This window comes from Aptenodytes patagonicus, unplaced genomic scaffold (assembly GCF_965638725.1).
Source record: "Aptenodytes patagonicus unplaced genomic scaffold, bAptPat1.pri.cur scaffold_81, whole genome shotgun sequence".
NCBI classification, from domain to species: Eukaryota; Metazoa; Chordata; class Aves; order Sphenisciformes; family Spheniscidae; genus Aptenodytes; species Aptenodytes patagonicus.
This window is the reverse complement of record NW_027472029.1, coordinates 433,703-459,330: the sequence shown is the minus strand read 5'-3', so window position 1 is coordinate 459,330 and position 25,628 is coordinate 433,703. Positions and strand designations below refer to the sequence as shown.

General features: G+C 43.9%; 2 protein-coding genes across 2 annotated transcripts in view; one reads left to right on the top strand and one right to left on the bottom strand.

Moving 5' to 3' along the window:
• Positions 1-5,692: 5,692 nt before the first annotated feature.
• The window catches only part of LOC143173445 (protein ELYS-like), a 53,903-nt gene continuing 33,967 nt past the window's right edge, over positions 5,693-25,628 (bottom strand). Inside the window, exons 27-31 of the mRNA XM_076363707.1 lie at positions 13,050-13,479; positions 11,111-11,213; positions 10,090-10,196; positions 9,282-9,466; positions 5,693-7,171 (exon numbers count right to left, since the gene is read on the bottom strand). Coding sequence (XP_076219822.1) covers positions 5,693-7,171; positions 9,282-9,466; positions 10,090-10,196; positions 11,111-11,213; positions 13,050-13,479 — 2,304 coding nt within the window. The remainder of the gene's footprint in view (positions 7,172-9,281; positions 9,467-10,089; positions 10,197-11,110; positions 11,214-13,049; positions 13,480-25,628) is intronic.
• LOC143173451 (saccharopine dehydrogenase-like oxidoreductase) lies at positions 15,975-22,638 on the top strand. Its single transcript, XM_076363714.1, has 8 exons — positions 15,975-15,987; positions 16,900-17,250; positions 17,506-17,618; positions 18,535-18,615; positions 19,089-19,218; positions 20,746-20,795; positions 21,900-22,046; positions 22,552-22,638. The coding sequence occupies exons 1-8, from the start codon at positions 15,975-15,977 to the stop codon at positions 22,621-22,623; spliced, it is 957 nt and encodes a 318-aa protein (XP_076219829.1). The 3' UTR covers positions 22,624-22,638.

Genomic DNA, 25,628 nt, shown 5'->3' with positions numbered 1-25,628 from the left:
CACCAGATTGGTAACTGACTGACTGGTGATCGCTTCATCGAGAAAAATCCATTAACATACGGTATCAACAGCAGGAAAGATTGCCAAATCAATAGCTCAGACATTATCAAGTAAGACAGAGAAAACGACGCTCTGCAGAAACGCAGAGGAAATAGGTTGTGAGAGTTACCAGTATTGGTAACGCCAATCCTGGTCTCACAACTTCCTTCCCGGTGGGATTCGGGCGCACGTGGCCCTCTGGCCTCATGTCTTTGCAGCTGCCCCACTGCAGCGCTCCCTGACGCGGGTCGGGGATAAGTCTGTGCCACAGGCTGCCCCACACTTGCGCCGCGCTGTATGAGCTTGCTCGCTATAGGGCCGCTTGTTATACCCAGCCCAGGAGTTCTGCATAGCGCTAACGGGCAAGCAGCAGCTACCAGAGACAAACGGTGACCGTAGGTTGTTTCTGGACACCAGTGAGAGATTTTCAAAGACCACTTGTAATATTTGGGACATGGAGAATCATAGAATCATAGATCATAGAATCATTAAGGTTGGAAAAGACCTCTAAGATCATCGAGTCCAACCGTCAACCCAACACCACCAGGCCCACTAAACCATGTCCCTAAGCGCCTCATCTACACGTCTTTGAAATACGGCCAGGGATGGTGACTCCACCACTTCCCTGGGCAGCCTGTTCCAATGTTTCACCACTCTTTCAGTAAAGAAATTTGCGGAAAGTGAAGGATCTTACACACGGAGTCAACCTGCAAGCAGGCAGTGGTTTAGGACACCTCTGCCTCTGGCGAGCCTCACTCCGAGAGCAGCAGTGGTGGACAGGGCACGAGCGCCAAAAATGTGGGCTGGCAAGGCTGACCCTGCAGCCCAGGGTGAGGAAACCCAACTTGCTCTCATCCGCTCGCTGTCACGGAGGTGGCAATAAACAACGATGGGTCTAGGTAAATCAGAGCCACCCTGGATTTTGTGCCTGCATAAACTTCCACGAGTTCGTTTTATGCTGCACCTAACGGGACTAAATTCATTAAGAGCGCTAAACAGCTATACTGAACAGTGGAAACAGTGCCTGCGCGCTACACCTGTTTGAATTGGATGGTGATGACCGTGTGAGACCGACTGCTGGTGGCATTGATGGCAGTCGTAGCTGTTGTTCTCGTCTTCTTCCCTTGTTCCACCAACCTCTCGATCTGTGCGTAATTATCTACAAGGCACCAGCTTCAAACCGTCCACATAAAAACCTTGCTGCTGGTCTTCTCTAATCTTGAGCCCGCCAGGCTTCCTGGTTTTAGAGAGTGAGTCTGTTACCTGGGGAGAGACATCGGTAGTCAAAATTTTTTACTAAAATAAGAAAAAAATTGCGACACTGAGTAAGGATAGAACAAAAATTAAGATAGACTGCGGCTGAGCACGGGGTAGTTACTCTGGCTTCACCGTGTTCAGAAACTCATTCCCAGAGAGTTCCACTTTCCAGGTAAACTTAATCTACATGGAGAGCTCACATGTGTAGACTTAAGACGCTTGCACAATTCAGGATACAGGCGCTATTTCCCTCTGCTTCTGTTACCGTCATTGGATGAGGAGTTTAACAAAGCTTATTCCGTGAGCTGCTAAAACTAATGAAGTTTGTTCTCCTGAGTATTCATTTTTTTCCTATCATCTCTCCCGCCCATTTGTCACGCCCCACCTGTGGGAAGGGGAGAGTGACTAAGATCCGCAAATCCCCTCGGTGTGGATTAAGGTGAAATAACACTCAAGGTCCAAAAAACGAACTCCAACTTTAATGGCACAAACACTTCTATAAGCATCAACCCTCTATGTCTTAATATATAACACAAGCTAAGCGGCTTTGTGGTGAGTTGAGGTAGGCCTTGTATTACTTAACAACATCAAAAACGGAGAGCAAGAAGGAGAAGGAAAAGGAAAAAGAGAAAGAGAGAGCTGAGCAGCAGGAAAGAAGGGGAGAGAGAGAGAGACAAAGAAATCACCAGTCCTGGATCCAGCGTCGGACCTGCCAACTGGGGGGGTCGGTGCAGAGAGAGAGTGCCCCCGGGGGCTCACGTGTGCCCCTATTTATTGGCTCCAGCCCAAGGTTTCTAGAGTCTTCTCTCACCCCAGCTCCAGGAGTGGTTGAGACATTAGTCAGTCAAGGAGAGTGACACCGGGCCCCTCCCCGTGGCTGGCTTCCGGAGCTTTTCCTGGGGCATTGTCTGTGCTTACAGCACAGACACGTGGGCCTCGTCCCTTACACCATTGCATCAAATTTGTCTGAAACTGGCCACATGGCTCAAAACCAGCGAGGAGCAAGGTACAGGGGAAAGGAGTTCACAAACAAGTGGCAAACTGTATAAACCTTAGAAGGAAAGCTAAAAACTCCACCCTCTGAGACACAGACCACCTTCAAAATCCCCTCCCAGCTTAAGAGAAACAGATTCCCCGTTTTCAATTAGTAATGAGTCCTGTGTCGGCAGACACAGGAGACAAACAAGAAGAGGAACACGGGGGCGGGGGCGGGGGGGGGAAGTGAATAAACCCGCTAACTTTCTTCTTCACCCCTTTTTTCTTCAAAAAGGAGCAAAACACAGAAAGGAGAAAGAGGAAAAGTACTACAAGGGATGAAACAACTTAGCCAGCGGTACGGCAGAGCAGCCGGGTAGCTCAAGCAGCAAAAAGATGCTGTTAGGTCCAGACAGCACCCACACACTTCAGCCAACATGCCCAGAAGGATCACGTGAAGACAGCATAAAGGATGATTTTCAAATTACAGTAAGCAAAAAAGAAATAAATGTACACAGAAAACTACGATTTATTAATACTGAAACAAAGCGAGTTCGTTACCTGCTTGTTATAAATTTCCAGCATACTGCAAGCAATCTGTAAAGACAAGAAGTAACTCAAAGGTAAAACGCCTTTGAAAAAACCCCACAAACTTAATGGACTGTCATCCCACTGCAAAAATAACGCAGGTTGCACGGATCAAAACTTCCCTTCCTCCCAAGCCATTACATAAGCTTAATGCATGCAGGTATTTATCAGATCCATCCTGTTTCATCACAACTCTCTTTCTTCTCCAGCATTTCGTCAGCCTACCCTTACGTGCATAATCCTTACTGCTGCCTAGGTACACTCCATTAGAAGGTTAGACTCCTAAAAACTAACATTTTCGGTTCTCGTGTTAGGGATCCATTAACTACACCTGCGACAAATTATCATTTTAGGGTTTATCTGTAAATCGAGCTGTACTACATCAACTTTTTATTCAACGCTGTTTTATAGGATCCACTACGGCTCGTACTTTAAGTTGCTCCATATAGCCACAGTTTCTGGTTCCGCTGATTTGAAATTAACTGAGTCTTTTCAAGTACAACCTGGAAAGATCTTGGAAGTAAATGACACTTTGTGCCAATCCCACCTGGTACTGCTTGTTCTTGGCCCGATTCCGGGTGGCTTTGAAGAGCTCTTCGCACACAACGGGCACCAGGCCTCTGTTTGCACCGTACCCGATCATCGAATAGCTCTTCCCTCAGCCGGTCTGACCGTACGCCAGCAGAGTAGCATTATAACCTTGCCAGGCGTTCTCCAGCACTCCTTGACCAAGATCACGAGGGACCTCTCTCTCAAAAACGATCAAGTGCACCCTCTTCATAGATGAGCAAGCAAATGCATACGCAAGCACCGCTGTCCGGTAGGAGCGCCCCCACTAATAGTTTAAATTAGGAATCAAGATTTGCAAGCACGCTTGCAAGTAATACTGACTTCCAGGATGACAGAAACGTAGAAAAAATCCAGGTAACGCTTCAAACCCGTAAACTGATAAATGCCAGTCATTGGCATTACACTACACTGACATGACTGCTAATAATGGGAGACAAACAAACTGACCAGACTACAACTGTGTATTAGCTAAGACTGCTTTTAGCTGGTTCTTTGAATAAAATCTTACCTGGCCTGCGTAACTGTTGGATGCGGCTGAGACGAGCATACCATTCTCGTCCTTTAGGAAGCTACTGTGAGACCAGTAGGCTAGATCAAAAGTAAAGGTTTTCCTGTGCCCTGGGTTCCTAGGGACATATACGCTTGTGCTGTTGGTGTTCATAGAAATCACACACCTGCTTCCTGCATCCTTCTCTCTCTCTCTCCCTGTATCAAAATTACAGTTGGTGTACCAAAATACAAGCAGTCAGTCATTCGCTAATAATTCATGCTTTAGTCTGGATTTAAACCAAGTTCAACAGCAATGCACACCACACCAATGACTGCTGCGGGATAAGCCCCCTCTTGAACCATGCCAGGTGATACACAGCCAAGGAGTAAGTGACCTGAACGAACGGACACATCAGTGACTGTAACTTGCATTGTTCCCTCTATGTCACACCTTGGTCATCCGCACAGCACAGTGCATTGGAAAATGCATTTTATTTTAGGAACAGCTTTAATGCAAAAGGAACCACAGTACCTTTGGTACCAAGCATACCAAAGAGACTCATTGTCTTGACTGCTTTGGTGAAAAAAGCATTCCTGGAATGGAAAGCTGGAAGTTTTGCACAGAAGACAAAAGCACAAACAAAATAAGAAACAAATGCTATCTTATTACTGGAAATTCTGTTATTTCATAGTATTTTCAGATTGGCCTAGACTAATAGGTTACAAGCATTGCCGAACAACTCACGAGAAACTATGGATTGGCTTCTGCCTGCAGCTTGTTTCTTCCCCACCAGACATCAACAACTTAGTTGTTGATTAGTTACACGGGAACCGATGAAATTGCAGCAAATAAATTTGTTGCGCTGACAACCCTGAGAGTAGTCTTCCATGAGAGGAAGTTCTGACGGGGGATTAAACTACTTTGTTATCTGCGGCCTTGTTTGCACACTGGGCATGTTCTTGTAATATCATCTGTTAAAATTTTAAGCAAAGGACTGCCACCAGGTCCTTGGGGGAAGGCCTCCTCCCCGGTGCTCTCCTCAAATATCGATCGTCTCTTTCTGCCCCGACGTCCTGTCCTTACTGTAGTCCCGGCTGTGGCTGATTCCTCGTTTGGCTGCGCAGGTGTTGGCTCATGAGTACCCGTTTTTCCTGGTTTAGCGTGTGGAGCTCTTCTTGTTCTTCTCCCAGCAGTATCAAGGACTTCCACTTTGTCCTGGTTTCAGCAGGGATAGAGTTAATTTCCTTCCTAGTAGCTGGTACAGTGCTGTGTTTTGGATTTAGGGTGAGAACAATGTTGATAACACACCAATGTTTTAGTTGTTGCTAGGTAGTGTTTACACTAGTCAAGGACTTTTCAGCTTCCCATGCTCTACTGACTGAGAAGGCTGGGGGTGCACAAGAAGCTGGGAGGGGGCACAGCCAGGACAGCTGACCGAAACTGGCCAAAGGGATATTCCATACCATGTGACGTCATGCTCAGTATATAAAGCTGGGGGAAGAAGAAGGAAGGGGGGGACATTTGGAGTGATGGCGTTTGTCTTCCCAAGTAACCGTTACGCGTGATGGAGCCCTGCTTTCCTGGAGATGGCTGAACACCTGCCTGCCCATGGGAAGTAGTGAATGAATTCCTTGTTTTGCTTTGCTTGCATGTGTGGCTTTTGCTTTCCCTATTAAACTGCCTTTATCTCAACCCATGAGTTTTCTCACTTTTACCCTTCCGATTCTCTCCCCCATCCCACCGGGGGGGAGTGAGCGAGCGGCTGCGTGGTGCTTAGTTGCCAGCTGAGGTTAAACCACGACACACTTTCCCACCCGAATGTATGTCTTCCTGCGTAGCGACAGATTCTGCGTCTGCCAAGAGATTTTGTGCCCCCTTCCTCGCACTTCTTCTAGGAGTGACAGGAAGTTTAAATCCTGTTGGAGGAAGCGATGGTTTAGACAGATCAAGGCCAGAATTTTCTGAAACTTCTGAGGAACTCATCTTTCTCCTTCTGCCTCTTTTAGTTGGCACAGGTAAGAGGAGTTGGTCACTAGGCTGCACCTCTTGATCCTTGACCATATTTTCAGTAAATTGTAAATTAATGCCTTTCAGTTTTCTTGCACTTCTACTGGGACTGACTGCCGCTTTTACCTTATGATCAGTGCCAGTCTGGCCGGTTTCTCCGTCTCCTGCTGACCTTTTTCCTCCTCTAGTCCTTTTGGAAGTAGCAGAAGCAATAATGCTACCTTCAGCCAGAGGCGTTTCCTCATTAGCCCCTTCCAAGAGTTCAGATGCAGCTTCCTTTGCTCTCCTTAATCCTCTTCTTGGAGTAACGGCTATGGACTGCGCACTGACGGACAACGGTTGTCCATCAGAATGGCTGCTTTCTACTTTCTCTAAATTAGTCTGTTCAGGCTTCCTACCTCTCCTAGGAGTAACAGGCATCACAGGTATTTGCTCATCTTGAGCATTTTCTTCTGCCTGAAGACTAGAAGTCTCAGACGCTTCTTTTCTTCGCCTGGTACTTCTCCTAGGAGACACTCCTAACAAAACTGGTTTGTCTGTCTTCAGTAGTTGCTGATCGCCTGCCGAGGGAATACTTTGACTTCTGCTCAGCCGTCCCCTTGCGCGTGTTCTAGGAGTGATGACATACTCTACTTGATGCATGCTGGTTTCATCTTCCGCTCCTTCTGGCACAGCTGTTACGGGAGCTTTTGCCTTCTGGAATCTAGTTACCTTCTTACCTATGGTTTCATGAATAGATTGCTCTACAGCTTCAGATGTAAATTCTTTACTTCTTGTGCCTTTGATTACATCCAGTGAGTTCTCAGCAATAGCCACCTTAATGGGTTCAGGCACGTATGGGAGCGACTCTGCAGTACTTTGAGATTCCTGATCACTAGTTACAGTGGACACTGAGGTTGTAACATGTTCCTGGCTTTCAGTATTTCCCAAACTGTTCACAGGCTTTTCCTCTCCTGTTGTGCCAGCCAGATTAGAAGCATCGACTAACGGAGGGTCTCCCACTTCCGTTTCACCTTCTTCACCTTCCAAGACTAAAGTAAAATTACTCTGAGATGTAAAAAGCTCTCCATCTCCCTCAGCCGCATCACATTCACCATCTTCATTATCAGGCAAATCACATGCAAACTGTTGCTCGATAGTATCATAGCTGTATTGAAGAGCGCCCGATGGCTGCAGTTCACTATATGGTGATGGTTCAGGTGCCTCCTCTGAGGTTTGTGCCTTAACCGCACTATCTTCAATAACCTGAAGTTAAAAAGTGTCTGTTAATGCACTATTAATTACCAAACAGACTAACTTCAAACTGAGGACAGTGAAATGCTGCTTCTCCTTTCAGATCACCACTGCATGTGAAGTTAGAAACCTGCGATGGACTCTCTACTACAGATGAAAGTTAATGCGTTTAAGGGACAGAGAAGAGAGCATTCAGTGTATGCAATCCCATGCTCCATTTCTGATACTTCTGTTCACGACTAACGATTTGCCACCACCCGTGAGCAAAGGGAGCAGTTTTACAGTACAAGCTGTGTACACAACTGGCAGTAATCACCACACTGCAGTGCTTTCTGGACTGACTGCAGATCCACACAGAGTGACCGGCTCTGCATCTAACAGGCTAAAATACAGTTATGTCCCCAAAGTTTAACGTTTCAGTCACGACAGTTGTGACGGCAACAGGTAGTCAAAGTGGCCACGTATCACACGCGACAACTCAGCGCTGCACTTTAAGGAATCACTTGGATTGCATGAGACAGCACATACACTCTAAATACCTCCATCTCATGTTTTGTAGTTCCCTGTACCGAGCAATTATTCTTGCCTTCTAGATCCACATGAGATACTCAAGCTCTTACGCTGAGCACAAAAGCAGTATCTGTTACGTCTGCCAAGTGACTCAAACGGTCAAGCTAATTTAATCAATGCGTAAAGACCTTCGCCCAGCCCTCTAAGTTCTAGTGCTAGCCAACGATGGCAGAAGGAAGAAGCCACTCAACAGGAGTCTCCGTAGAATCTGCTCATTTTCTTGCCTCCTGCCTTGTCAAAAGTTGCTGAGCATCATAGTATAGCAACGTGTCATGCCTCAAAACTCAGTTCAAGAAATACTAGTCTCCATAAACTTTCCCTTTATGCTTACAAAGCTACGAACAAGAGAGCAGTAAGAAGTTTGTCCCAAATTCAGTGAAGGTAGACAAGCCAAAACCAGATGTTTACATACAAATCCGTAAGAACCAGTTACAACGAAAGCAGAAAAACCTTCACTGTACTGCTACCTGAATGACTGCAGAAGCTTTGTGACCGTCTCCTGTCCCTGCTCCCTTCTTCCCATCACAAATTTTCCACTTACTCCCTCCCATAAGTGATTTATGTATTCCCAAGTCTAGAAGCATCTTCTCTACAGCGTTGTCCTAAATCCCAAAGCTGAGACGAGCTAAAGAAGTGACTGCCTATTTAACTTCACTGGAAATCTGGAACGCTGAAAAGCGTTTTCTCTTCCTTAAGACCAACCAATTTGTGGTACGCCTACCTTTCACTTTGTGTTTCACTCCAACTACTGTTGATTCCTGTGAGTATAAGCCTACAGGAAATTGACAGTATGCTCTATATGGTACTTAGAGGACATCCACAAAGAATCCAGATAACTCACCAGCCCCAGTAGAAGAAAGAACAATGGGGGAAAACCTGGGACACCTGGAGAACCTCTAGTTCCAATTTTCAGTCCATGTCAACAAGCTTTTAACAGTCGTATTTTACAAAGTTTAGATGTTAAAAAAACATGGTCTTAGCAAAAAAAAAAAAAAAAAAAAAGTTTTAAGTACCTGGAAATATCTTGACACTGAAATTAACTCATTATTGGGAATTCTGTTTATGTTAATAAGGAACAAAGAGGAAAGGATCTAAGCACCTAAATCATTCTGAAAACAACTTTGGTTCCCACATCATTTTGTCATTTGGTAAATGGCCCCAGTATCGAAAGCTGCACTCCCCAACTTTTCTTACTGTCTTTAACATTAAAACTATTTCTTTTTTGAGTCAAATAAGAAACGTCTAAGTTCTAGTAAACCAAATGAATGCATGGTTATTTTAAAAAATAGGTTAGGCTTTTTTTTTTTTTTTTTGTGTGCTACTACAGCTCTCAAAGGCCGAAGTCTTGACAGGTTCTATTCTGTGTTATAGGTACAGAAAATGCATAGGAGAAAAACGTATCTGCCCGTACGTAATGAGGTTTTAACTTGTGTTAACCAGCTAAAGAAACCGAGACGTTTATGTGTGCCTTCTAATTGTCAGTAAGACAGGACTGTCCTCAATTTGCAAAGTGGTTTCTATTTTGTAGAACATGAGAAAATAGTTTACTTACATTAATTTCCTCAGTTTTGGGAAGATTGTTAGAAACAGTTATTTCTTCCTGCAGAAAAGGAACATTTTCTTCAACTTCAGCTGCTTCTAGGTTATGTTCTTTAGGTAAATCCACACACTTCCCCTCAAGGGGATTTTCTGAATGAGTATTGACCACATCCTCACTGTCAAGGATACTTATCACAGCTGGAAGAGAATTACACAATTTTAACTACTGTAGCAATGACACGGGCTTAAGCCACAGGAAGTAACAGAGGGAGCAGCAGCCAACAATAGAGTTCTCTATCCTGCCACATACATTGGGCTTTCTCCAAAACCCAGAAGCCAGAACTATCCATCTGGTAAAGGAGGCAGCCCCACAATAAAAAAAAAATTAAAAAAAAAAAAAAAAAAGGAGGAAGGGGAAAATCAGCTGGCAAGTCCATAGAGAAAAAGAACAACAGAGGAAAGGGTGGCTGCAAAGGCACACTGATAGCTAGTTATTCTTCACAGCCTGAATACTGAGAATGCATCATCTTTTAAAATAGTAACTCAAGCAGCAGATCCCATAGCACACAAATTAGTGGTGGTGTGCAACATTAAAATAAATACTCTCCTTCTAATTTCTCAATATCTTTACCAAGAACAGGAACACTCACCATGCATTTTCTACAAGGACTTCCTCTGAGGAGGGTATTCTCTCCACAGTTTAATGAAAGTTAGCAGTGACGTGCTAGTACTACTTTAATCTGAGACACCTGTAGTGGTACGGCAAACTACACATTTTAGTTCAGGAGTTCAGCTACCTTAACTCACATAACATCTCCAACGTTCACTGTCTGCCTCTGGGGATTCGGAAAGCTGTGGATTTGTTGCAGCTGGTATGGCTTTTCCTTCTGATGCAGAGGACGTTTTGGACTCCTGGTGGTTTGTTTCACTTCATGAACAGAAAGAGAGAAATTCATCATAAAGCTTCAAAACAAACCTTGAAGAGCTTTACAAATTACTTTCTCACTGTAAAATCTTCAAGTTTCAAACCAGAAAAAAATTAAGAAAAATTAGAAATTCCTTTACCAACTTACCTACATTCAATTTGTGACACTCATTTTATGCAATGAAACAAGTACGTCACTTCTTCCCAGCTATTTAACACTAGATATTAACATAACAACAGAGTTCTATTAAAGAATAATATACTCTTTGTCTTCTGTAGAAAGAGTGCAACTGCTGTACTGGAGGTTTAGAACAAACCGAACAAAAGTTGCTACCAGTGTATGTTACCACGTGAAATTAAGGGTTATTTCATTGCTAACATTCTGTCTTTATCACTAAGCAGTTGCAGCTTTTAAAGTACCTGGTGAGAAAACTGCTTCCCTTTCCATAAACCAACAGATGCTAGCTGAGCATACACAGAAAATAGAAATTAAGTGTATAAAATACTGCCAGAAAGTATTCAAACCCCAAAATAAACTCCCTGACTTTACAGGAATCTCAGGTGTAATTTTTAGCTACACAATTTTCAGACAAAAGCAGGGCTTATGTTCATAGTATCTGCTTAGTAACCCTCAAACGGTAAAGAGGTTTATATAGCCTGTTGAATGAAGTCTTTATCACCATACCTTGGGGTCTGCAATGATTTGAGGAAAAAAGACTCAAATTGGCAGCTAGTCCATTTGACTTACATTCATGCCAAGTTAGTTCTGTTCACAGACAGAAAGGAATAGAAAAGCCGTTAGATAGAAGAACACAGGAAAGAACGAACACCAGGTCAAAATCATAGTTTCCAAACACAGGAAAGCCAGCAGTTACATGTTGCGTGAACCCCAAGATCTATCTATTCCATAAACTTACCCTTCACTTGCAGTCCCAAACGTAGCAGCCTCAGCAGCTTTAAACACCAATTTACCATCCTTGGGAAGGGTAAGACATTCAGCATTTGATTCTGCCACAAATCCTACAAAAACAGACAGATGGACAACTTCTCTATTGCACTTAACATCGTTTCTTTTAAAACGCTCCTATGATTTTAAAGTGAGCCTTTATGCATTTCATCTAGGATAGCGATCTAACAAAATAATGCTACCAAGGCTTCTAATGCACAGAAGGTCTGAATTCTTCTTTCCAGTAAAACAAGAAGTCTGATGCATAGTTTCAGACCACAAAAGAAAATGGCCATAGATACTCTGTTTACAAACTAAACTTGATGTTACTGACCTAATACATAAAAACTTCAGGAAACATCCCTCCTTCTTAAAATCGGGCAGTAAGTTTTCTTATTTCTCATTCCAGCAATGCTTCTTTCCTTTCTTGACTCCATTGCCCCTCTGCTGCAAGAGCGCATCTAGGGTCTTTTCTTGTTCTTTTCTCTAGTGATTGACTGGTGGTGTTGAAACCCAACTGCTTGCTAACCTGTGTTTATCTCAACAGCTTCAATTTTAGAAACATCCTTCTTTTCTTCTTTGTTTCTACTGCCTGCTTCCTCCAGATCCAGCAATTACCTTTGCAGACAGGATGCAGGACTGGGATAATTTTGCTAGCTCAGGCCAAACAAGAGCTATACTGCCTGCCCTCTAATGTTTCCAGAGTACTGAAATTGTATGGAGCGGCTTGTATCATAGTCCAGCAAGAACAAAGTTTCTTTATAAGGTTATTCTTTAGTGATTAGTACCTTATCATTGTTTTTAATGAAAAGCACCTTTGATTTCTTCTCCAAATACAAGACATCTAAAATAGGACGGGCAAATGTTTTGACCTGCCTTACTAGAAGCACTCAGATCTGGAGAATCCCTTTTACCCATGTACACGGAGTCTGTATCTGGGCACTCCTGTTATTTAAAAAGGCGCTAAGGAACTCCAATAGCAACAATCACTCTCTAGGATCCCCCAGAATCATCTCAGACTTAGGACTGAACCAGGACGCATATGATGCACTGATACTGGAGCACACACTCACTGCTACGAACTGTTTCAAGACCTCAGGCACAGACCTCTGACACTTGCATGCATGTCCCAGGAATAGCAAACTTTTTTTCTAGAGAGTTGAACAGACTGAGCTCTGTTTGTCAAACACTGATTGTAGCTGTGTTGGCACATCTTCTCCCTGTTCCTGCACTACTTTCATTCCCAGCTCTTCATCACTGCTCACCAGCTAGCGAGCTACACCTCTTCTAATCTGCCAGCAGACCTGTTCATATGAACACATCCTCGGCAGCTGGACTGGCTTGAAGCAGTTGAATTGAGCTGAATTACCAAAGACCAACTGAAATAGGTTTGGAAAAGGCTGCATAAGCTGTTGAGCCAGAAAAATGAGCAGGCATAGCTGTAATGAGAAGCAGATACACAAGCAGACTCACTTCCAGAAGAACACTATTTAACTGAGCACTAATGAGGCTGTCGGATTTTTTTTTTTCCTTTCTTTTTTTCCTATCTAGTCAAAGCACGCCATACACTAAGCTTGCTGTAAAATCCTGCAGCCTACAGAAGTACCCCTAAAACATAACCAGAAGCCTAAGTTTTCGACTTGAATCCCTCTCAAAACTCCCACAAGTCACTGCTGCCTCCCAGCTGCAATTACACACAAGAAATGCCAGCCAAAAGCAGTATACGTACTAATGTCCAGGATACCTAAAAAAGGACTCGAAACAGAGTGGCAATTTTAAAAGCCTAGGACAAGGAAGTGCCTGGGACACTTGTGAACGCTCATTGTTAACTGTTGCACTCATCAGTACTTTAACTTTTTGAAAACATTTGAAAAACTCAGAAACTTAAGTTATCATAGGATGAAACACACCAACTTCTTTTCTTAGGTCTGATGAATCTGGTTGTTCCATCTGGAAAGGTTTATCTTCAACAATTTCACTGTCTTCTCCGTTCTCCGATTCTTGAAAATCAGCAGTTTCTTCAGTGGAAGAATTAGCTGGTTTAGCAGCTATAAAGATAACATCATCTTCAAAATCGCCAGGTGATTTTGCATCATGATACTCCAAAGTAGTTTGGTCTGACCTGGCAGAGAAGTTACTGTTTTCTCTGCTGACATCCATTTTCTCCAAACTCTCCCCAGGTATGCTTTCTGAAGACTCTTCCATTTCAGCACAATCATCCACAGGATTGCCCAGACTAAACAGAGTGGGTTTAGCTCTACTTTCAGACCAAGCATCCTCCCCCACTCCATGATGATGCTCAGACGAAGCTCCAGAGAGTGATTTATCATCTCCTGTTACCTTTTTCTTTTTTAAACAAAAAAAAATTCACGATCAATAACATGCATATGCTTTTTGTCAAACCAAGACAAAAAAAGAAGAAACATATACCTGTATTTGTAAGTCTTACAAGTGTCACCTTAAGCAAGGCACTACAAAATTAGTTCTCATTCTAGCACTATCTTAGCTTTTAAAGCTGAGTGTAAAAATTAACCACACTTCTGACTGCGTATTGAGTTTCCACGACTTGGAGAATTCAGATGAAGTGGGTCTTTTAAGTGCCTGCTTATACTGTCATCTCAAGGCTGTTCACTGGGTTCACTACTGTGTTTTCAAGAAGAGGGAGCTTTGCATACCTAAAATCATAACTCAAGCATTCTCTTTGTTATGCTTGCCTTTTCAACTTGTATGCACTACTAAAGTCTTTTAGTGTTCACGATGCCTGTAGCAGAAGCGTTCAGGTCTGCTTACCTCAGCTCAAGAAAGATTTTACAGTATTGACAGGGTTTAAAAGGAGGAGGATGAAACTAGCTTAATGATACGGACAGTATTTGATAAGAAGAAAGAGGTTACGACTCAGAGAGATCACAACTATGTTGTTCAGGTAGGCAACGGCAAAAAGGTCGGCACCAAGAAGATGATAGGCCCAACGTTACTTCCTTGCATGATAAGAGTTTGATGGCAGTGAATGGAAATACAGTTTAACACAAACAATCAGTAACTAAAATTACTGCAAAAAGCCATCACGGAATTTGACAGAGACTGATGCCACTTAGCTGACATCACTTAGTTGTCATTCACTTAACTGGATGAAGAAACTGAAGCATACACGTTCTTGCTTGTAGGTATGCAAGTCAAACTATAGAGAGGGATTGAGCACTTAAACAATGAGATGGTTAAGCTGCAAATCGCATCTTTACGTACCTAAGCATATTGAAAAGTCCAATTTTAACTGACTTTGTTCCGTGCAATAAACACAAGTGTATTTCACAAAGCTATGGGACAACGTGCGTCCTGCAATTAACTTAGAACTAAACTTGCCCTCTTCAAGACTGTTCCCGACGTACTGCTTCCAAACGGACACTGTATACAAGAACCACACGCAGGCTGAAAACATTCCACAATTCGCATCCAACGCTGCTTGTGTTAACTACTTGGGTGGTTTCATTTTCAACGACGTTTACAGGCTTTTGGTTTGGTTGGTTCTTAACTGATTCTTAAAAATACAAACCTTAACCACAAGAGGAGTCTCCAGTAAATTCAGCTCCGATGCTCTTGCAAAAGTCGTTTGTGAGACGGAACCATGCGTATTTGATTTCAGTGGGCTGGATGCCGTGAATGAAGTAGAAGCTCTGCATGGTGACTGCGCTGCAGAACATGAAGGAACCGGGTGAACCACCAAATCCAGCGACCTGTTAAGACACACAATTTAAAATATGAACATAAATAAAGAAATGAAAAAAAAAAAAAAAATCATGCTGCGTTCAAGAAATCTGAGGCAGAACAAAAACATTCCATGAACAAGAAATACAGGGGAACCCTCACTGGTGGGGTGATGTATCAGGCCCATGAACAAGTTGCAGGCATTTTCTTTTTTTTCATGATTTCTTCACATTTCCTACTTAGTTTCCTAAATCGCTGCCTCGGAGGCAAGAGTAATCCAATTTTAAGTTGCACTAGTGATGTAATTCTCACGGCAGAAGAACATTTGTCTACGTTTCAATGCTGGGACCACTTCAAGTTCTCCACTTAGTTGTGTCCCTAAGTTGACCTTGTCTTTAACAGATACAAAACTAAATGCAAACAGAACACTTTGCAAACACAGAAAGGATACACACACAAACACACATGTGAGAAGCAACACCTTTGTGCAGTACTCATTCTGTAGGTCGACTATACCTGGAACGTTTCTGTGAAAATTTTGTAACTGGTGGCCCAACAAATGCATCGCGCAACTCTGCTAGCTTGATGGTAATCACAGTTTTGGTTTCAGCTATCTTAAATTCTGTAAACACGTTGACCGTAACGTAAACACGTGTATTTGCATGAATAACATTATCACAGCAGAAAAACTCTCTCTCCAAATACTACTTACGATGTATGGATCCTTAAATGTTATCTACTGCGTGCGCAAAAAAGCCAAACAAGGCTTTATTCAGGTGCACCTTCCCTCCAAAACACTGTCATAAGTCAAACGGATTTCTCTCTCTCTCTCTTGCCAAACATGCAGCTCAACACTAAGCTTTGTTAAAAGGCTGCTTACCTATCATATTGTGAGACACTCGTTTTCTGCTCGTTTGCTACCCGTACTTCTCCAATTGTGGACAACACGTTCCTGATGAAAGTTGCTCTTGTATGCACATTTCCTGCATTAGCTTGTTTTGTTACTGTTGATAATGGCTTTGGTCTTGCGACTGTAAAGCAAGAGGGAAAGCATATCAGCCTTGTGTAACCAAAGTGATGGTTAGCTGTCCATTACATTTCTCCCCCCTAAAAATTACCTTCTCTTAAGACCGATGAAGGCAAATGGTAAGGCTTGGCTCTCTCTACAGCCAGCGTCCTTTGAACTCTAGGAAGGATCTTGCCGTATTGGTCTAATCCAGAATTTCTGGCAACTGCTCTCTCTCTCAAGCGAGGATCACGGTCATTCTGAGGAATGAAAAGCGTAAAGCAAAGCGTTAACTCCTTTCAAGAAGTTCACTGCACAGAACTGTCTGTGCCGTTTCTAATTAGTGACTAAATTTCCTCTACAGACACAGGAAAAACCATCCACTGCACAGAGCAGCAGCAAGTTCTACCCATCAGCACACGCCAATTTCACCCGGTATTTTTAGCAAAGCGGAAGGAAGACTAGAATAACAACAGAACCTACACCTTGGAGGTAGAACAATTCTGGCACCCTGCAGAACCTCATTCTGATGTGCTTGTTGCCACCTGCAATTTCCAAATGGCTTACAAAATAGCAGGCCTTCCCTTGTTTTTCCTGAAACACCAGTGTCCGAGATGACTGAATATACAGGGCAACTGCAAATTACGTTGGACAAAAGGATGCCAATTTTAATACGAGTAAGCAGCAGCTACCTACACACGCCTTCTGGCTGCATGAAAGCTTTCAAATGCAGGCTCTAAAACTTCCCAAACCACCTGATAAGTTTGATTCACTGGAAAACTGTGGTCCCGGAAAAGAGCAAATGCATCACAGATTCATAACAGAAGTCCACATAAGACAAAATTTAGGCTGGCTATTTTGAGAAACGGAAGTTGGAGAAGAATTTCTGCCATGAAAGTGGGAAAATGAAAGCTGTGGAATACATCCGCATGTGAATAACTGAATGATAAGCTTGGCTGAGGGAAAAGATATCTATTTATTGCTCAGATGCAAACAAAGTATTTTAAGTGGAGTCAACAATGGCCTGTAACATTTGATTTACAACTTCACAGAGTACCTTTGGAGTAGTGCTCGGCCCCGCCGAGCAGGCCTCGCGCACCGCCCCCGCCGGCGAGGGGCGGGGTGGCATGGTACCGGCCGCTGCCTGGCGCTGACCGGCAGTGCGGCGGTTCGGGCGGCTCCTCTCCTCGTGGCGGGCGACGGTGGCGGCGGGGCCGGGGCGCCCGAGCGGCCCTACGAGCTGGTGGTGTTCGGGGCCTCGGGCTTCACCGGCCAGTTCGTGGTGGAGGAGGTGGCGCGGGCGGCGGCCGGCGGGGAGCTGCGCGGCGCCCTGCGCTGGGCCGTGGCCGGGCGGAGCCGGGAGAAGTTGCAGGCGGTGCTGGAGCGGGCGGCCGAGAGGCTGGGTAACGGGCCGCGGCTGGGGGTCGTGTGGCGCGGTGCCGTTGTCCGGGGACGGCGGGGCCCGCGGGGTCCCGATGTCCCGACCCCGTCCCCGCCCGTTGGGAGCCGCCCACGGGCGGGGGTGAGGGGAAGGGCTGAGGGGCAAGCCTTTCGGCCTTGGGGCCGCGCCGCGGAGGTGGCGGCTCGGCCCGGGGGGGGAGGAGGCGCGCCCGTCGGCGCGGCGGGCGGTGTCGGTGACGGCGGTCTCGGGTGCGCAGGGAAGGCGGCGCTCGGGGCGGAGGTCGGCGTGCTGCTGTGCGATGTGGGCGACGCGGCGTCGCTGGCCGCCATGGCGAGGCAGACCCGGCTGGGGCTCAACTGCGTGGGCCCGGTGAGTGCGGTGGTCCGGGCGGTGCTCCCACGGCGTCCGCCCGCCGGGCGCGGCTCCCGGCAGAGCCCGGGGCGGCGTCTGCCCCTCTGCCGCCGCTCCTCGGCTGCGTGCGGCTGGGCTCGCCGCTCCTCGGGGCCGGGAGAGCTGCGACGGCTACCGGCAAACCTGCCGCTGGGCTCCGGCATTTCAGGAGCCGTCCAGGCGAAATGTATCTTTCTGAAATTGAACCAGAAGTACAACCGTGTACTGTAATCGCCTAAAGATTTCCCACCGCGTTTTCTGGTGGTGTAATTCACGGACAGTTCTCACTGAAATGCAGCAGGGTGCTGGGTTTTTTTGAAGTCTTTCACAGGCAGAAGCTCATTGTAAAGCGGGGAGGAGTTTTGGGTTGGGCCAAAATGTTTTAAGTGGTGCTGGGGTTGAAAATAGAGCTGGAAAAGAAGCCCGTAGACTTGCCGTTTTCAGTTCTTGGCCCCTTTAAACCTTTCAGTGGCAGCATTTCCAGCGCATTCAGAGGGGATCAAAGTACGAGAGCTGGAAGTTGGGTCATGACAATGTCTTTGAAGTTAAAAGTATTTAAGTAGAGAATATGCTGATAGTACGAGTGTAAAAAGCGTAAATTGAGATCAGATATATTAAATTGGCCTTGGTGATCTTACCTTATGAGAGAAAGACAGTGGAGTAGTCTGTGCAGCAAACTCCGTTATCAGTGATGAAGTTTGTTATGCTATGCTGTTCCTTCTCCCAACCCCCCCAAAAAATACAAGTACTATTACATTTTTGCCCCCGCTTAGCAAAATCAGTAGCCATCAAGTGTTTACTTTTATTGTAGGTACATAGGTTAGATGAAGCACGTTGGGTGAGTTGTGCTGTGTGGGTTTTGTTTTGTTATGTGTGGTATTCTTTCCTTCTGTAGTATAGATTCTTCGGAGAGCCTGTGGTAGAAGCTTGTGTTGAAAATGGTGCAAGCTGCATTGACATCAGTGGAGAGCCCCAGGTACGTGACAGTAGAAAAAATGCTACCTTATATCAAGGATCTATTAAAGGAGCATTTGTTTAGTGTGTTTCATGTTTCTGCCAATGTTTTTGAACGTGAAGACAAATTCTGCCTCCTGATCTACAATTTAAGATGCATTAATTATTTTAAAGTACATTAATGTCTGTTGTATAGTTTTCTTAGGTTTAGACAAGAGCCTCTCAGGTTCTCTCTGGAAAGCCAAAATCTTTGAATTCTGCTTTAAGTCTCGGTTGTGATTCTACATGGGACTTTTGTATAGATCACATTTCTTTGCACTGCTGTGAGACTTTCATACCATAAAACGGGAATAGTATGCATCGGTCTTAAAGATGCTTGTAAGCGGTTTGAAGTATGTAGGGTGCTACGATGTGACAGTAAAGCGCTGACAGCTAATACTGGGCATGGCCAAATACGGAGTGGTGCTTAAAATGTTTGTTCTGACTGTGTTTTAGTTTCTGGAAGGAATGTACCTGAAATACAACGAAAAAGCTGCGGAAAAGGGAGTATATGTCATTGGAAGCTGTGGCTTTGACTCTGTACCAGCCGATATGGGAGTACTGTACACCAGAGACAAGCTGAAAGGTGACTTAGTCAAGTGTGACCTTAATGCTGAAAAAGAAACGTGGATGATGCTTTCATCTGGTTTCCTGAAGCAGCAGCGCTTGTGTGGAAACTCGTTTGGTCTCTCTTTTTGCTTGCCTTTACCAGCTGACCAGTTTCAACCAAATCTGGTAGATAAACGTTTAAAAGTAAATCCTGTTCCCATTAGATTGGAGAGAATGGATCGTTGGGTAGAGGAGGGATTCAAGGTAATGTTGCTCACTGAGAGAACAGAGCCTTCAGCTGCCAGCAGCGGGTTGCTCAGCCAGCGTGTGGACGTCCCTAGGCAAGCCTCAGCGCACTGCCTCTTGTGCAGTGGGAATCTTGTAGGCAAGAGACAGTGGGGACCGGAAAGCTGCGGGAGAGGGATTGCAAATTAGTGGGTAATCGGGTTTTGTAAGTTTCCTTTTTCTACCGCAAGCGCTGTATGAGTGTAAGTAGATGGACAGTGCCATAGAATGCCTTTTTCTTTAAGAGCAGCTAGACCGTAACTGAAAGAGGATAAATGTATTTGAGAAAAGATGCAAGCTGTTTTAATTCTATGCAAGTAGTATTTGATCCTAATCTCAAAGGAGGGTACTTTGTTCATTAGGTCTGACTTTCAGTTGGAAGGGCCGATAAGAGTATCCAAATGTTTTGCTTCTACGTACTATTAAAACTGCTATTAAGTGGGATTGCTTTACACTGGAGTGTATCATCAACTTTCAGGTTAAGAAAACCCAATCTGGATCTGATTGGAGGGAGAGGAGAGGCGTGGAAATGAGTATCTGGTTGCTCCTGGGATTATAACTTGATGTCTGATACTTGTTTTGAATAAAGATGTCTTTTTATCTCTTCCTATATTGACTTTATGGTATTATCACTCGTCTGTCCAGTTGCTTGCTATATTGAAATTTCCCCACGCAAGTACAGTTTTACAATCTCAGAAGGAACTGAGCAAAGCAAAACAAAGCAGAATTTGGAGGAGTTGTTTTGTTCTGCTGTTTATCACAACTAAGTGTTCTTTGCAAAACACAAGCTATGCTAAAATTAGATGGTTTAGGATATCTTGTGTCTTTTGGGTTTTTTGCGGGTTTGTGGGTATTTTTTTTTTTTTGTAGTTATGGTCTACCAAAGTCTGTAAGTCCATCTTGGTTTTCACAGCCTACGTCATCCTTTATTTTGAAACTTGGAGGAGAACTAAATATGGCTCTTAATACGCCTTTCCTTTTTTTTTTCATTGATTATTTGTATTATCTCATTAACTAGATAAGACAAATGAAAAATTTAACGAGTAAAGATAATATTAGTGACCCTTATTGAAGTACTTGACATAAGAAATTTGACACTTGCTAACTAAAATAGCTGTGGAACTTAATCTTAGTTTCTTTTACTTTGAGATAAAGATGTGACTCTGCCTTTTCAACTAAAAATGTCAGTGGCTTGCTATTTGAGTCTACCAGAGTGTGTATTCTGGCTTTGTGACCTGATGACTGTATATGCCAAGTAATGTTTTCTCCTCCCTTAAAGGTACCTTAACTGCTGTTGAAAGTTTCCTGACAGTGAAATCTGGACCTGAGGTTAGTTGGTTTATACCTTCTTGGAAACTCAAAGGTATTTGTGATAACATCACCGTAGCCCATTAGAATAACTGTTGTTACATTAATTCAGACCAAGGAACAAGCTGGCAGTTCCTTGATGATGAGTCTAAGAAGTTTATTCTTTAGGAGCTAATAAAAGTATCCCAAGCAAACACCCTTTTGTTTGCATAGGCTGTCTACCTAAGTTTGTTGTGTTAAGCTGTTTCAAGAAAGACTTAGTTTTTGCAGAGATGTGGGAAGGGTTCATACACAAGTAAACTGTAACAGAGACACAGTATGTTGCCAGTAATCCTAGTGTTTGGCTGTTTGGTTTTTTGTTTGTGGGGAGTTGTTTCGTGTATTGGGTCTGGCTGAGACGGAGTTAATTTTCTGCATAGCAGCCCTCGTAGTGCTGTGCTTTGTAGGGGTAGCTAGAAAGGTGTTGGTAATGCACCAGTGTTTTGGCTACTGCTGAGCTGTGCTGGCACAGCATCCAGGCTGTCTCTCCCAACATTCCCCCGCCCCTCGTGCAGGAGGCTGGGGGTGGGCAAGATCCTGGGCGGGGACATAGCCACGACAGCTGACCCAAACTGACCAAAGGGATATTCCATACCACGTGATGTCTGCTCAGCAATGAAAGCTAAGAGAAAGGAGGAGGGACGGGGGGCATTCGTTACGACGACGTTTGTCTTCCGGAGCAACCACTATGCGTACTGAAGCCCTGCTTCCTGGGAAGTGGCTGGACATCACCTGCTGATGGGAAGTAGAGAATAAATCTTTTGCTTTCCTTTGCTTCTGCATGCAGCCTTTGCTTTTGCTTTATTAAACTGCCTTTATCTTGACCCATGAGGCTTTTTTCCATTGTACTTTCTCCCCTCCCTGCCCTACTGAGGAGGGGAGTGACAGAGCAGCTTGGTGGGCACCTGGCATTCAGCCAAGGTCAACCCACCGCAATTCAAGATACTTTAATGCATGTAATCATAATACATATATGTAATAATTGTAGTAATGTGCAATATATGTAATAAAGCTAAGGTCGTTATTAAAATAATACATGAAACCTTTAGATCCTGAATTAATTACTGTTTCATGGTATGTCACCAGGGTTCTTGTGTACGTGATGGGACCTGGAAGTCAGCTGTTTATGGCCTTGCGGATCAAGACAACCTGAGGAAGCTTCGAAAGAAGATAGGATATGCCCCTGTTCCAGTAGTTGGTGCAAAACTTAAAAGAAGGTATACGAAGCATAAGGTGTGAAACACGCTGTCTTCTAACAGTGCCAGTATTTATTATCTAGATTGTTAACATACTATTTAAATACTAAAAAGATGCATTTAGGACTTTAGGATAATATGAACACATAGATGCTCGTCTAGTAGAATTGAAGATAAGTTCAGTTTTACAGAAAAAAGAACATGTCCCAGCATTTACTGGGTCTCAAAGTTAACTTGTTCTAAAAGACTTTTAGTGACGTGGCAAACACTTGAGTTTGATTTCAGAAGTGATCAGTAGAATGGGAAAAAGAAATGTGAGGAGAATGTTATTTTGATTATCAAATTAATCCTTCCTATAGTGCATGGAATTTTCAGCTGAGCCAAGGAGAAATTTGGAATGGTTTGCTTTCAGTGAAAGAGATAATGTTGTAAAAATGCTTGAGAAAAAGCCAGTATTGGTAGGGCCGTTATGATCAGTTTCTTTCAGTTTGTGTGAACATTTGAACATTTTTTCTGACTTCTTTTTATTTCCATTTGCAAAGGACTTGTGTTTCACTGTCAGGAATTCAAGGAGTACTCTGTTCCATTCATGGGATCTGATATTTCCGTTGTGAAACGGCCTCAGTGTTATTTGCACACAGAGTTGCAGGAAACACCTGTAAGTTACTGTTATTAGCATACTAGGTCTTTATTACCATTTTCAACGCCTCTTTCCTTATGTAATAACTGTTCTCAGTGCAGATCTGTGTAGCAGGGTTTCTGTAGTTAGCTAAATAGTAATGAACTGGGATGTGCTTTTACTTCTGTAAAGAAGGAGGCTTGTTCTGTTGCATCGCCTCTGGAAGCAGCTTGACCTGATGTGGTGCAGGTGGTACTGGGTGCACTGGCCTGTTTCATACTACTCTGCCTGATGAGCTTGCCTATTGCTGCTAGCATAATGGTTACGAGAGTCTCTTGTAGGGTTCTCATGCTCTCTGATTTCTGGGTATGTATTTGTAGGGAATGCAAGCCTTGAGTCACAGAAATATTTGAAAGGTAGGCTTCATGATTTTCGGGAATGATGAATACCTTCAATTCTGTTCCTGTGCAGGGGCTTTTTTTGTTGCATCAATAGAGATTCTAAAACCTCTGAAAATTACTCTCAGATGTAAAAAGCTCTCCATCATCTCCCTCAGCCGCATCACATTCACCATCTTTATTATCAGGCAAATCACATGCAAACTGTTGCTCGATAGTATCATAGCTGTATTGAAGATTGCCTTATTGATGTAGTTCACTATATGGTGATGGTTCAGGTGCCTCCTCTGAGGTTTGTGCCTTAACCGCACTATCTTCAATAACCTGAAGTTAAAAAGTGTCTGTTAATGCACTATTAATTACCAAACAGACTAACTTCAAACTGAGGACAGTGAAATGCTGCTTCTCCTTTCAGATCACCACTGCATGTGAAGTTAGAAACCTACGATGGACTCCCTACTACAGATGAAAGTTAATGCGTTTAAGGGACAGAGAACAGAGCATTCAGTGTATGCAATCCCATGCTCCATTTCTGATACTTCTGTTCACGACTAACGATTTGCCACCACCCGTGAGCAAAGGGAGCAGTTTTACAGTACAAGCTGTGTACACAACTGGCAGTAATCACCACACTGCAGTGCTTTCTGGACTGACTGCAGATCCACACAGAGTGACCGGCTCTGCATCTAACAGGCTAAAATACAGTTATGTCCCCAAAGTTTAACGTTTCAGTCACGACAGTTGTGACGGCAACAGGTAGTCAAAGTGGCCACGTATCACACGCGACAACTCAGCGCTGCACTTTAAGGAATCACTTGGATTGCATGAGACAGCACATACACTCTAAATACCTCCATCTCATGTTTTGTAGTTCCCTGTACCGAGCAATTATTCTTGCCTTCTAGATCCACATGAGATACTCAAGCTCTTACGTTGAGCACAAAAGCAGTATCTGTTACGTCTGCCAAGTGACTCAAACGGTCAAGCTAATTTAATCAATGCGTAAAGACCTTCGCCCAGCCCTCTAAGTTCTAGTGCTAGCCAACGATGGCAGAAGGAAGAAGCCACTCAACAGGAGTCTCCGTAGAATCTGCTCATTTTCTTGCCTCCTGCCTTGTCAAAAGTTGCTGAGCATCACAGTATAGCAACGTGTCATGCCTCAAAACTCAGTTCAAGAAATACTAGTCTCCATAAACTTTCCCTTTATGCTTACAAAGCTACGAACAAGAGAGCAGTAAGAAGTTTGTCCCAAATTCAGTGAAGGTAGACAAGCCAAAACCAGATGTTTACATACAAATCCGTAAGAACCAGTTACAACGAAAGCAGAAAAACCTTCACTGTACTGCTACCTGAATGACTGCAGAAGCTTTGTGACCGTCTCCTGTCCCTGCTCCCTTCTTCCCATCACAAATTTTCCACTTACTCCCTCCCATAAGTGATTTATGTATTCCCAAGTCTAGAAGCATCTTCTCTACAGCGTTGTCCTAAATCCCAAAGCTGAGACGAGCTAAAGAAGTGACTGCCTATTTAACTTCACTGGAAATCTGGAACGCTGAAAAGCGTTTTCTCTTCCTTAAGACCAACCAATTTGTGGTACGCCTACCTTTCACTTTGTGTTTCACTCCAACTACTGTTGATTCCTGTGAGTATAAGCCTACAGGAAATTGACAGTATGCTCTATATGGTACTTAGAGGACATCCACAAAGAATCCAGATAACTCACCAGCCCCAGTAGAAGAAAGAACAATGGGGGAAAACCTGGGACACCTGGAGAACCTCTAGTTCCAATTTTCAGTCCATGTCAACAAGCTTTTAACATTCGTATTTTGCAGAGTTTAGATGTTAAAAGAACGTGGTTTTACAAAAAAAAAAAAAAAAAAAAAGAACAAAAGACAAGAGTTTGAAGAAGCTGGAAATATCCCTTCCAACTTGTATGCACTACTAAAGTCTTTTAGTGTTCACGATGCCTGTAGCAGGGAACACGTAAATTAACCTGGCCACACTGCATTGTTGGCAAGAACTTCAGACAGGAGAGCAAGCCTCTTGTTACAATTGAGCAGCTCTTTGTATCAGGCAATAAAAGGTATAATAAAAACAGAGTATGGCAATTTGTTAGTACACGTACGGAAAGCTCATACGTGTAGATACTAGCACATGCCCCTGTTCTGCCCCTGATTTTGGAACGTCACGTCGGCAACTGCACCATGAGCTGAGTCAGGGAATCCAACTGACAGAGCAAAAGGAGGAGTAGAAGGGGGCAACTTTCAGAGGGACCAAATTCATTTGACAACTCGGCGAACACTGTCCCTGGTGCAAGGCAAGAAACAAAACCGAGAACTTTAGGGCTAGAGTACAGACAACAGTACAGCTCTCTTCATCAGGAGTCTCTTTTTACCATAATTCAAGTAAACCCAGCCTGGCAAAAAGAGAGACTGAAAGTAAATGCAGCTCATGACTTCTGTTGCTTTCAAAGATGTTGAATTCACAAAGCTTAACAAACCCAAGCAACTGGCTCAATCTATATTCCTTACCTTCCTGCCATACCACCGTTTGAAAAGGTATAGCGGGAAGCTCAACTACCAATTTGGAACAATCACAGCTC